This window comes from Pollachius pollachius (assembly GCF_949987615.1).
Source record: "Pollachius pollachius genome assembly, chromosome: 2".
Classification (NCBI taxonomy): domain Eukaryota; kingdom Metazoa; phylum Chordata; class Actinopteri; order Gadiformes; family Gadidae; genus Pollachius; species Pollachius pollachius.
The window spans coordinates 49,690,219-49,703,499 of NC_136935.1; the positions used below are offsets into that span (position 1 = coordinate 49,690,219).

A 13,281-nucleotide genomic window follows, 5' to 3' on the forward strand; every position below is an offset into this window, starting at 1 on the left:
GTATCTATGTCAAGGTTATTTTAAGACAGGTGCTAGCTGAAATGCGGTATATGGCGACTTTAAGAAACCACTATGAGGTCTAGCTTCTTTGATGCTGCTTCTTATTTTGACCTCTGTCTCTAGCATCGGATTCGGCCAATAGCACAGAGACGCCGCAAGCCCCTGTGGGGACCATCCCTTATTGGGTCCGCCCATCTCAGCAAAGCAACGTGACTACAACTTACTGCTCTCTGCCATCTGAGCCTCAAAACAGAAGGAGTCCAGACATCGAGGGATCGAGACATTCCCAGGAAGATGAGATGGAGGTGGATATTCTCCTGTGTTCCCCAGACAAAGGCCGAAGGCCGATGGAATTTGGAGGAAGAGTTATCGTAGACACATCAGAGGATGAGGACGAGGAAGAGCTGGAAGAGATTGATGTGATGGGGATTTAGATAGTAGCTGTTTGGAATATATATCAATGTTGCCTATATGGAGGCATACCTTTTTTTTATTTTTTTATGTACTCCTCCACTCAGAGTAATCAATCTCTATTGCTGTGTAATTTTGACTACTTTGTTAATCTATTTCATTGACGGAATACTTGAATGGTTTATTGAAAGTGCTGTGTATTTGCCTTTTAATTTCAGTCCATATGTTTGATTCTTTACTTTATGTAGATGTTGGGATGTATTATATTTGGGAGACATATTAGTTGCATGTCCATAGAAAACGTGTCTATATAAGTTACAACAATGTGGTTTTCCTAACATAACATTATTCAATACTTGTTTAGAATTTGAGGTAAAAGTAAAAACAAATTATGCTGCCAAATGTGATGGCCAAGCGTCAACATTTTTGTTGAGTTATTGTACTGCATTTATAAATGTTATATTTTTCTTTTAAAATGCAAAGCTTTGTGTGATTTTTGTATAACGTTGTGTAACGTCATCAGTTTTTTTTCGTGCCGGGTGAGTTTGAACGTAACTTTATTGACACCGGAAGTGAGTCCGCTACTCAGTTGGCCGGGTGGAAACTGCACGTGTTTTTCTATTAACGTTTGAAGGTTACTCAATAAGCATTTCACGCTTCTCTTGCTTTTGAGTATACTCATTTTAAACATCTGCGTAAGGCGAATAGGACATTAAAGCGCAGACATGGACCCGATGAAGGCACAGCAGCTGGCGGCGGAGCTGGAAGTGGAGATGATGGCTGACATGTACAACCGGTGAGGCTCTGGGACAAGGTTACTAACATAGCTAAGGCTGGTAGATACAAGACCAAATGCGTTGGTGCTGAATGACAGTTTAAAGCCTCGGGGCATGTGATTTTCATTGAAATACTTTGGTGAAATACATTGCATTTGGATGGCTGCAGCTGCATTCATAAAACTAGTAAAGGGAGATTGGATAGGTGACATGTCAATGCCGGCCAGAACCCCATCACCGATTTGAAATGTTTTGCCTGAATGTGATGTATGTCAATAATGTCACCCATTACACTCCTGATCATCGCTGAAGGAGGGATCCCCAACTCCGCGTTCCATCACAAGGTTTCTTCCTTATTAATTAGGGGAGTTTTGTCTTGCCCTCTGGGGGGCTAGGGTCAAGGGGGTCTCGTAAATATATGGCCTGTTAAGCCCTCTGACTACCTGTGTGTGGGGGCTATACAAAATGAATTCATAAAAAGAGTGAAGGGGGATTGGATAGGAGACATGTCAGTCATAATGCAGTGACTGAATGCAGATATTGGCTCGTAGCCCTCTGGGATTCGTGTGAAATATACGTTTAAAACTTATTTCCAAAGGAGATGTGTAAAACAATGGGCTGATTGAGCCTGTCGGGCATTAATCACAAACAGTACATGCTTTTTAGATTCCTTAATTGTACTATTCTAAGACTGCTTATTTTACAATGTCACTTACGCGTCTTTAATGTGTTGCATTGCACAAATCAGTCTTTATGAAATGCAATCCTCTTTATTCTTTCCCCATTTCTGTAAGATAATGACAACGTTTGAGAAAATATTGACAATGACATACAGTGAACACTGACAAGGAATCAAGCATATCATGACAGTGATAATCTCTACTGTAGTATGGAAGTAAGGAGCATTCACTATTGCATTACATTTTTAGGCTAGTCCTTTCCTCGTAGTAAGACAGTGTGGGACATCGTTCATTTGTTTATGTGGATGGGATTGGTAGCTTTACACTTATAATTAGACCTGCTTCCCTTTTCTTTTCATGAATGCAGACACAGACATGAAAGGGTTAACACAAAGTGGTGTCCCGTTTGAATGGCACTTAATTCAACACTGTTTACATTTTCTGTGTGTGCACAAGTGAGGTTTCTACCTCAATGCCATTTACCTCACTGGGGCGGTAGCAGTCCAGGACGTAGAGCGGGTTGACTGGTAACCGGAAGGTTGCTAGTTCAATCCCCGCTCCTCCTGTCTGAGTTTCGGTGTCCCTGAGCGAGGCGCCTCACCCTGACTGCTCCAGACGAGCCGGCTGTCGCCCTGCGTGGTCGACTCCGCCGCCATCGGTGTGTGAATGAATGAATGAATGGTTGTTAGTCGCTTTTGATAAAATCGGATAATTGACATGTAAATGTTCACTGTCCCCCGTCCAGGATGACCAACGCCTGCCATCGGAAGTGTGTACCCCCCCATTACAAGGAGGCCGAGCTGAGCAAGGGGGAAGCCGTGTGCCTTGACCGCTGCGTGGCCAAGTACCTGGACCTCCACGAGAAGCTGGGGCGAAAGCTGACCGAGCTCTCGGTGCAGGACGAGGAAGTCATGAGGAAAGCAGCCATCGGAAGTGACTAGACTGACAGATCGGTGTGTGTGTGAGTGTGCGCATGTGTGTTTGTATCTGTGTGAGAGCGGGTTGGAAGTTGGTGTGGGTCCCTGTGTGTCGGGTGATTGTGGTATTATCCCGAAGGTAACAGCGCATTGGGTTACAGCGCATTGGGTTACAGCGCATTCATCATTATTTAAGTTTCTGTTTAACTGACACTATACCTGTATACTTCTTTTTATTCCAGCTTTTCATGTGCAATTAAAAAGTGTATCTGTGTGTTGTATGGAAATGTACAAAAAAAAGCGTATATGAAAATTCTCATGGTTGCAGTCCATTCATTTTTATACCTGAGTCATCATGTCGTGTTTTTGTTTTCTACCCACTGGATGCAAATGTTGCACCATACCCCATTGATGCAGACAGTTTACATTGCTTATATGGAGTTGTCTGTAGTTAGTTATGTTCTCAAAACTGGGATGAATACATTGCTCATGTAAATATCTCACCATACTTCTGTTCAGACTGCTTGAGAAATTGTAGAAATCTGTCCTTCATCACTGGACCATTGCGGATGATATTTACATTTACATTTAGGGTATGATATTGCATTGATTTGTTGAGTTAAAGACGTGTGAAGTTTTTATCTGTTGAGCAGCAAGTATTATGTTGGGTTCTGTTTATCTACACATTGTCTCAAACAAATGTGAAAATAAAATACCACACATTTTTGGACTGTGATTTCCGTGGTGAAATATCTTATTAATATCCATGTAGGATCTACATTCTTGTGTGCTCATTTCTGCCCCAGGTACTGATATTCAGGCCTATATAGGTTAAAGTAGGAATCAGAATTACTTTTATTACATCTTGTTGTACAAAATAAGGGTATTAGGTTTGTTATATTAGGTTAAGTTATTCGGCTTGGTTCCTCAAAAGCTACATAGAAGCAACAATACAAGATGTAAGTAAATAAAGATTAGTACAAACAAAAATATGCAAAAAATAAGTATCAGCATAGATCACAATAATAAATAATAACAGTAAGAGAATCGTGGATTATATTAAATCAATGAAATAATTGGATTAACCGACAAAATGTTGTCTCTGTACCTTTAAGAACAGGGGGGAAGTGAAGCCTGCTTTAGAGTTTCGTTTCCCTCACCCGAGTTGTACTTAAGCTTTAACCTGACATTTGAAAAGGGGAACTGCAGACACGGGGTTCAGCTCATAGACATGCACTGTATTTAATGCTATTAATGTTGTCTTCTTGGTAAAGCCGTCTCAACTCTTACCACTAAAAAATGGTAAGTTCCTGTCATAATTTTTCATAATAACGATATAACTTTATAGTGTAAAACTCTAACGTTTGTATTATGTCGGCCGGTATTATATTGTTACAATAAAGTGGGATTACAGTTCAAATCATTAATAGGAATGACAATTTACAGCCTTGATAACCTGGGTTAATGTGTCATAGGCATGTTGCTCACAGAAAGGCATTCGTATTTATTTATTGGCGCCTATTATTTTTAAGCAAAAACCCTTGGATAGTTTGTAAATTTTTTTCTAAATGCTTTCCACCGATACATATTGTTTTGCGATGCATTTTAATTCCAACACTTGGGATTTATTTATAACGCTTAAGTCATGAGTTAACAATGTCTGCCACCAGATGGAGGCATCCGACACAGAAAACCTGATCCAAGAGGACGGGCTTCCCCCGGTCCTGCCCAACTACGGCGGCATGAACGAAGCCAAGGAGGGCACCATCAACGGCCAGGTAAACACTGGTCTGACCTCTTTATTATGTCTCCATCTGCATGGGATTAGGTCTATTTAAACTTGTTGGGTTGTAATGGAATGGAATATTCACTGCTCATTCCACCCGCAAACAAGTGTGTGTGTGTGTGTGTGTGTGTGTGTGTGTGTGTGTGTCTCTCTCTCTCTCTCTCTGAATGTGTGTGTGTGCGTGTGTGTGTGTGTGTGTGTGTGTGCATGTGTAAGATGGAGGAGTTCCTTGGCCCACAAGCAGAGTACGATGAAGAGGAGGAGGAGCGGAAGTACTATAGAAGGAAGAGGTTCGGGGTTATCAAGAACGTGGTGGCTGCCAGCGTTGGAGGCATGATAGTGTACAGTGTTTACATGGGTGCGTTTGCGTGCACACCGCCAACACATGCACACACACACACACACACACACACACACACACACACACACACACACACACACACACACGTCCCGCCTTCCGCCGCGGGTTGAATTGTGGAGATCAGAGTCTTGGCAGGTGCCAAAGGAAGCTAGAAATAACCAAAAAGGAGCCGACAAACAGTGGCAGGAACTAGAGAACCGTTGATCTGCCAAACGTTACACCAGCACACCAACACCAGGGAATGAGAGGATTGGGGCGGGACTGTCACAGGAACCCCTTCTTTAAGGACCCCCTTCTTTAAGGACCCCCCCCTGACGTCCCTACAGACCGTGGTGGAGGCTGGGTACCTGGGGAGAGCAGCTGGGGAGTGAGGCTGGAGAGTGAGGCTGGGGAGATAGGGAGTGAGGCTGGGGAGTGAGGCTGAGGAGCTAGGGAGTGAGGCTGGGTAGATAGGGAGTGAGGCTGAGAAGATGGGGAGTGAGGCTGGGTAGCTGGAGAGCGAGTGCCACAATGCTCTCCACGACACAGTCGACGAGGGGCTGTGAAGCTGAAAGCTGACCTGAACATGGATAATGGAAAGATCTCTGCCAGGTTCATTCTTTGGTCAGTTCCTTCTCACAGATTGTGTGTGGAGGTGAAATAAAATCCAAAGATCAGACTGATTAAAGGAAGCTTCACTTCATGAAGACATGCAGACAGAAGCAAACAAGGAACCCACAAACTAGGTTAAGAACTAGGGAAGTTAAATAGATACACAGGTGGACAGAATTACTCATTTACAGACGTTACACTAATAACACAAAGCAAAAAACGGTAATGAGGGGGTTTGGGGCGGGATCGTATTATACACATTTCTTTCTATATGGTTGCATGTGCAACAATAGGTGAAATTTGTTTTAATGCGTGTGTTTGTGTGTTTGCATGTGCATATGTGTGTGTGTGTGTATATACTTGTTTGTTTGTGTGTGTGTGTGTATGTACCTGTTTGTTTGTGTGTTTCTTTGTGTGTGTGTGTGTGTGTTTGTGTGTGTGTTTGTACTTGTTTGTTTGAGTGTGTGGGTGTGTGTGTATCTACTTGTTTGTTTGTGTGTGTGTGTGTGTGTGCGTGTGTACTTGTGTGCGTGCGTGCATATGTTTGTTTGTGTGTGTGTGTGTTTTAACTTGTGTGTGCGTGCGTGAATATGTTTGCTTGTTTGTGTGTGTTTGTGTGTGTGTACTTGTGTGTGCGTGCGTGCATATGTTTTTGTGTGTGTGTGTGTGTGTGTGTGTTTGTGTGTGTGTGTGTGTGTGTGTGTGTTTGTGTGTGTGTACTTGTGTGGGCGTGCGTGCATATGTTTTTGTGTGTGTATGTGTGCGTGTGTGTGTGTGTGTTTGTGTGTGTGTGTTTGTGTGTGTATGTGTGGGCTTGTGCGTCAACGTGCGTCTGTCTCCAGGCCTCCTGCAGATGCAGTTGATCCTGCATTATGACATCACATACCGGGAGGTGAAGTACAGCAACCTGGGACTGCAGGACATCGACCAGAAGATGCTGATGGGAATCAATGTGACACCAATCATAGGCCTGCTCTACACTCCCATCCTCATCAGGTGGGCAAAGGCACATCTCCCTTCATACACCCCGACAATGTACGACGAGAATATATCAACGTTTGCACACATCCCCCCATTTTAAATGTGCTCCTGTCTTCTATTTTAAATGTGCCCCTATTTTCTATCTTAAAGGCACCCACCAGGTGTGAATCGATGTTGATTAGTTGAGCCATTTCTTAATCGGCCCTGTCGTTAATTATGCATCGTTAGCCTCATGGCATAATTGCCTAAGTAATATTTTGGCCAAATTGTGATATCTAACCTAACTTTACTCTCCTAACGCTGCTGATTCACTGTGACTCATTGGCTTTATCCTAAACCAATCAAAGAGTGCTTTTTACACTCCATAATCACTACCTGCCCAAGTAATCTATTTGACTTCGGCATTTTTGACGCTAAATACAAGATGAACCTTAAAATATGACTTAGGCAATTATGCTATGAGGCTATCAACAGTATGATAGCTGACCAACCCACCAGCCTACCCAGTAGGCCGCACCAACTGGTGGGCCCATCCATCCATCATACATTGAAACAGCTTATAATGACTCGTACTCACACCTGGCAGTGATATAGGGGCTCTGTAATTCAATTACATTTTATTTGTATAGCGCTTAATCACAGGTATAGTCTCAAAGGACTTAACAGGCAGTGTGTTTATGACACCCCCCTGACTCTAGCCCCCCAGAGGGCAAGAAAAAAACTCCCTTAATTAGCAAGGAAGAAATCTAGAGAAGGAACGCAGAATGGGGGATCCCTCCTTCCAGGGATGATCAGGAGGGCAATGGGGGCCATCATTTACATACATACATGCATACATACATACATACATACATACATACATACATACATACATACATACATACATACATACATACATACAACACATTTTTTGTAATGGTCCATTCAACGTGCTTTTGACCCTGCGCTGGCTCCTCAGGTTCCTGGGCACCAAGTGGATGATGTTCCTGGCCTCGGGGATCTACGCCCTGTTCGTGTCGACCAACTACTGGGAGCGCTACTACACCCTGGTGCCGTCAGCCGTCGCCATCGGGGTCGCCATCGTTCCCTTGTGGGCCTCTCTGGGGAACTACATCACAAGGTGAGGCGTGTGTGTGTGTGTGGATGTTTGTTGGCGAGACAGTTTTTTATGAAGTGAAAGAGATCAATCCAAAAATAAGTAGAAGCGAAAGGCAGCGATTTGTTTATCAGATATATAGGTTGTTTTAATACTAAAATTAGAATGATTAACTTTATTTAGATAGCCCTTTTCAAGCTGATTCAGTGCAAGTGCCTTACGTATAATATAAGTATAATACATGACATCACAAAGGGCTCAGCATTAACTTTTAAAAGTGTTGGCCAGGCTGGAAACATGCCGTCAGAAACTGAAAATATGATTTTTAGTCACCTTATATTTTGAGTTATTAAGATATTATTAAGTCATATGTCATCTTAATGAAAATGAGATGATGAAAATGTGACATAAAATAATCTTTAAAAGATTTACAAGCTGTTCTAATCACTAAAATATGGCCTGATGTAGATCAATTCTAAAATCGTGGTTATAGAACATTTTCTAATAATAAATCGGTTCAATATCTGCATATTAGTCTTGACCTATGAATGCAGATAGGCATTCGTAGCAGGAATCATACTGATAATGAAAAATTATATCTATGTACAGTAATGGGGCTTCTGCCCCCTGAAAACTGTCAGTGAAGGGGAGGTTGGATGAACCAATGTTAAACCAAACGGAATTCCAACCAACTGTAGTCCAATGTGATTGGCTCTCTCGCTGACGGCGCTGTCAGCCACCCGACAGTAAACGAAGCTCCGTGGTGCACTGTGCTTTCACAACTCAACTTAGAGCGGGACGCACGCTTTGAACTTTTTCTGACTTCCTTCCGGAAGGGTTGCTGGTTCGATCCCTGGCTCCACCTAGCTAAGTGTCAAGGCGTCCCAGAGCAAACCACCTGACCCTAACTGCTCCTGACGAGCTGGCTGTCACCTCGCGTGGCGGACACCGCATTCGGTGTGGGAATGGTTGCATGAATGGCTGAATGTTAGGCAATTTTGCAAAGCTCTTTGGGACCACACCGGGGGCTGTGCTTTTCGTCCAGGCATCCATCCACACATGAGCGCCTGCTTCCAGGGAATTCGGTTGCCATCGATGACAACCGAACGCCCAAAAATCGGTTGGCGATTCAAATTGGTTGCCAATGGCAACCTGGCAACCGTAAACGGTGAGCCCTGCTAAACCAAACAAAACACAGAACAGACGCGGGGCAAGACAACAGAGAGAGACACAAGAGAGACGGACGAGTGCTGCGTTAGACTACTGTGACCATGTGGCAATAGATCAACAGATGAGGATAAATCTTTCAAATATAATATTAGAAAATCAAATGCAATTACAAATATTTAATAAATATAATTAAATAATATTTATAATAAATAATAACATAATAAATATATATGATGTAATGTATATGATATAAATATAAAATATGTGTAATTATATCGTATATTAAAGAGCCGGCAGACTGTGTAACTACTTCCTACTTGGTATTAGATGCAAAGAATTCAGACAATGCTGTTTTAAAGCCTCTAATAAAGGCTTAACAATTTGAATAGAAAATGTTGAGTGGTCAAACTCTTTGTAATTCATTTTTATTATCTCAGCACTGTTATTATTTCTGCTTTCATACAGTATGTTCACACACACGCGCGAACACACGCACGCACACACGTCATGGCAAGCTGACACCCTTTTTACGCTCTTTGTGATGAATATGTTTAATCTCAACTATGTTCTTTTTCACACACACACAAACACACACACACACACACACACACACACACACACACACCCCTACGCTCACCTTAACATCCCCAACCCCACATACTCACACCTACACCTACACACACAAACACACACACACACACACACACACACACACACACACACACACACACACATACACACACACACACAACTTAACATCCCCACCCCACACACACACACCTACACACAACCCCCCCCCCCCCCACACACACACACACACACTTACACACACACAAACAAACGCACACACTGAGCCAGGATGGCCCAGCAGTACTACGAGTTTGTGAACTACAAAGCCGAGCACGTGCAGGAGCAGAAGAAGTTGCCAAAAGGCGCCTGCCAGACGTACATCATCGTATTCCAGTCCATCTTCTACATCTTCTTCTTCGTGAGTCCTCCTGCATCTCTTATTCAACAGTGTGTGTTCCAGGCCTCTGGCGGAGGCTGGTATCCTCAGTCAATGGCGGTTGATGTAATTAGTTATGAGGAGCCTGAGGGAAAGAGGCAAGGCATCGTGGATGAAGGTTTGAAACCAGCACATTTTGGCAGGGAGTAGCCGATGCTGAGACCTGTGGTTTCCAGCCTTTGATTTAAGGCGTACCACTTAATGGTCATCAAGACCTTTTGCGGACCACCGCATATGCAAAAGGTAAATAATGCTGTAATGCCATTTATAGTTCCCCCCCTTTATACACACTGATTACAGCAAGAAGGCCATGAACAGGGGGAAACAGTAGAAGATGAAGAGTAAAGTCATTAAAGTCAGATTCAAGATGATGGTACTGGCATACAAGGCAGTCGATGGAACTGCCCCTGCCTACCTCCAAGCATTAGTAAAGCCACACACCCCAGCTCGATCCCTCCGCTCAACTACCTCAGCTGGACGTCTGGTCGCTAAGAGCAAGCAAAGGTCGATCAGCAAAGTCACAACTTTTCTCTGTTTTGGGACCTCAGTGGTGGAACGAGCTCCCTACCGAAGTCAGGACCGCAGAGTCGCTCACCAGCTTCCGCAAAAGACTCAAAACTCACCTGTTCAGAGTTCATCTCGACTCTGCATAGAAACCAATGCACAGCCACCATTGAATGTTGTACGTCCTGGCACTTGTACATTGCACTTATTCAAGGTACTTTATTGTGTAGCATCTACAGTAGCTGCTATCGTTGCTTTACACGGGGAATGGGTTAGCCTAGCGATTGTAATACTTGCACTTGGTTCTATGAACATCTTTACTGTACCGACAGCGATATATTGTTTCACTTCTTATGACAAATGTACTTATTGTAACAAATGCACTTATTGTAAGTCGCTTTGGATAAAAGCGTCTGCTAAATGCCCTAAATGTAAATGTAAATTAATGCTTATGCTCCAAGTGGGTTTTATTTAGCTAGCATGAATTAACACCAAACACAAATAGAAAACATATGAAGGAATGCACACAGCAACGCTGTGTCGAGAAAAAACAAAACAGAGGTGTCATTGTGCAAAAAAATCACCTACTCTGCTTTCTGTTCCCCATCAGCTGAGCATGGTGTTTGCAGAGTTCCCCCTGAGACTCTTTCTCCACGATTCTCTCCAGAACTACAACCACACCCTCTACAATGTCAAGCACTGTGGTAAATACTCACGCAGACCTCTTCTACTATCCGCGGGGGAACATGATTAAACCGCCAGGTAGTCTAGTCACACACTGCTGCTCATCTGGGTGGACACATCTGGCCGATGTCATGGATTTAAAATGGTAAATGGACTGCGGTTGTATGTTGCTTTTCTAACCAGCGGCCACTCAAAGCGCTTCATAATATAGGCATAATGGATGAATAAACATTCATCCATTCATGCACACATTCACGCATTCACACACCGACGGCGGTGTCAGCCATGCCATGTCGTCGGGGGGCAGCGAGGGTCAGGTGTCTTGCTCAGGGACACCTCGACACTCGACGAACTAGCAACCTTCCGGTTACAAGTCAACCCGCTCTACCTCCTGAGCCGGATGCCGCATGCCGCAAAGATGGGCTTTGTTAAAGGACTCGTCGTCAAACAAAGCCCTGGGGGTGAATTAGGGTCCCTTTAAATAACTGGTACTAGGTGGCCATCTCACGGCCACATGCAGCACTCAACACTAATCACAATAGGAAGTATGCGGCCACCCACGCTAAAGTCCGCTAGTTTACCGTTCATTATGGACAAAACACCTCTGGGTTTTCCTACAGGTTTTTTTGAAGACATCCAATCATTCGCCAGACATCCACTTTTTAACGACTTCTCTCTGGACATTTCATGCTCTGATTCACAAAAAAAACACATTGCAAATTGAAAGGCAGGGCAGGTTTACAGACACAGACAAGCTTTTTTATAAACTGACGCAGAGGGAGAAGAGACATGGGGCTGGCACCTGGCCTGCGAGGCATTTCACTTCTCGTTTTGTATTAAAATTAAACTCCTTGAGGCCTGTTCCTCTTTATGGTTTGACTCGTTTTCACTGTGAATACAGGAATGCCACAGTTTGCAGTTGTCTGCTTGTTGCTGTGTGAAAGTCATTTGACATGGCATTTCAGGAGCAAAAACATGCAATGCCTTCGCACAATTGACCTCAATCCAAATGTGCTCGCTACATTGGTGGCTTTGGACAAAACATTTGAAAGCATAAAAAAGATATATACTCAGTTTTGCCAATCATGACATGTTTTGCCTGTCTCTCAATACGTTCTTCTTATAGTCGAATAATCCTCAAGATGTTGATCGTCATAATAGACCGTCCAAATGTACAATAGATCAATAGCTATGTAGCACTGACACACATATGACTATATTCTACATTTGTATGCATATTTTGTAATCATTTCATTCATTCATCATGACATATTATGCATATGTATATTATTATTATATATATACTCTGTCCAGTTGATTGATAAGAGACTTTGAGACCCAGCTGACCAGAATGTTTAGATATGCTAAATCTGTCATTAATAAGGTGTTTATAGCACTAGAAACATCCCATTTCGCAAATAAGAAAAAAGAAAGTTCACAGCTAAGTATCCATGTTTGAGAAATTAAGACTTCAAGGCAGTTATGTGGAAGATGTGTTCGTTGGCTGAGGAGATTTATACACCTCATTACAGACTAATTGAGCAAATCTGAAGATTCTGGGCAGTTGTTTCGCAAGTCTCCTATCATTTGACATCGACATATTGAGTCTTGAGGAGGTCTCCATCGCATTCCGTTAGCATGGCGGGATGTCACAGCCAAGGACGTGATTTTATTGTCATTGTCGCTCTCTGTCACCTTTCCTCATCCTATATTAAGTCTTATAGCAGACGCTTTTATCCAGAGTGCCTTAGAAGTGAGCCTGATTACAGGACAGACAAAGTGTGCGTTCTGAATTGGAGTAAGTACCAAAAAGCAAACAACCAGACGGTGTGCAGAAGAGCGGCATCCGGAAACCTCCGCCCTCACTGGCTGATGCATGCCTTTGTGAAGTGCACCATGGAGGGGTTGTCATGGGGTGTGTGTGTTGTGTGTGTGCCGGTTCTGTGTGTGCACCCTAGGAGCGGAAATCAGAGACCTGATCCCGGGCTTCAACAGCACCGTGCTCATCACTCTGCCTCAGTCCATGAGGCTCATCCAGGTGGAGAGCATCCTCATGGGGTTCGCCTTCCTCTCCATGATCATCGTAAGGCTGGGTGGGGCGGGACTATGGGCTGGGTGGGGCGGGACTAAGGGCTGGGTGGGGGGGGGACTATGGGCTGGGTTGGGGCGGGATTAAGGGCTGGGTGGGGCGGGACTATGGGCTGGGTGTGGGCGGGACTAAGGGCTGGGTGGGGCGGGAATATGGGCTGGGTGGGGGCGGGACTAAGGGCTGGGTGGGGCGGGAACTATGGGCTAGGTGGGGGCGGGATTAAGGGCTG

The 13,281-nt window shown here is 43.8% G+C and overlaps 2 protein-coding genes across 2 annotated transcripts in view; both read left to right on the plus strand.

Annotated features, from left to right (window-relative positions):
- Positions 1-997: 997 nt before the first annotated feature.
- Positions 998-3,444, plus strand: timm10 (translocase of inner mitochondrial membrane 10 homolog (yeast)). Its single transcript, XM_079730648.1, has 2 exons — positions 998-1,207; positions 2,613-3,444. Exons 1-2 carry the CDS (start codon positions 1,137-1,139, stop codon positions 2,806-2,808), a joined length of 267 nt encoding a protein of 88 aa, XP_079586774.1. The 5' UTR covers positions 998-1,136; the 3' UTR covers positions 2,809-3,444.
- Positions 3,445-3,950: 506 nt separating this feature from the next.
- unc93b1 (unc-93 homolog B1, TLR signaling regulator) overlaps positions 3,951-13,281 on the plus strand; it is a 15,758-nt gene continuing 6,427 nt past the window's right edge. Inside the window, exons 1-8 of the mRNA XM_079730950.1 lie at positions 3,951-4,086; positions 4,455-4,562; positions 4,787-4,928; positions 6,365-6,518; positions 7,462-7,623; positions 9,628-9,757; positions 10,890-10,983; positions 12,922-13,046. Of these exons, the coding sequence (XP_079587076.1) occupies positions 4,084-4,086; positions 4,455-4,562; positions 4,787-4,928; positions 6,365-6,518; positions 7,462-7,623; positions 9,628-9,757; positions 10,890-10,983; positions 12,922-13,046 (918 nt within the window). The 5' untranslated portion in view covers positions 3,951-4,083. The remainder of the gene's footprint in view (positions 4,087-4,454; positions 4,563-4,786; positions 4,929-6,364; positions 6,519-7,461; positions 7,624-9,627; positions 9,758-10,889; positions 10,984-12,921; positions 13,047-13,281) is intronic.

Excerpts from the sequence above, each read along its gene's own strand:
- timm10 (XM_079730648.1), top strand. The coding sequence starts at position 1,137 with ATGGACCCGATGAAGGCACAGCAGCTGGCGGCGGAGCTGGAAGTGGAG. Across the intron at positions 1,208-2,612 it reads ATGGCTGACATGTACAACCG|GATGACCAACGCCTGCCATC; the intron begins GTGAGGCTCTGG and ends TCCCCCGTCCAG.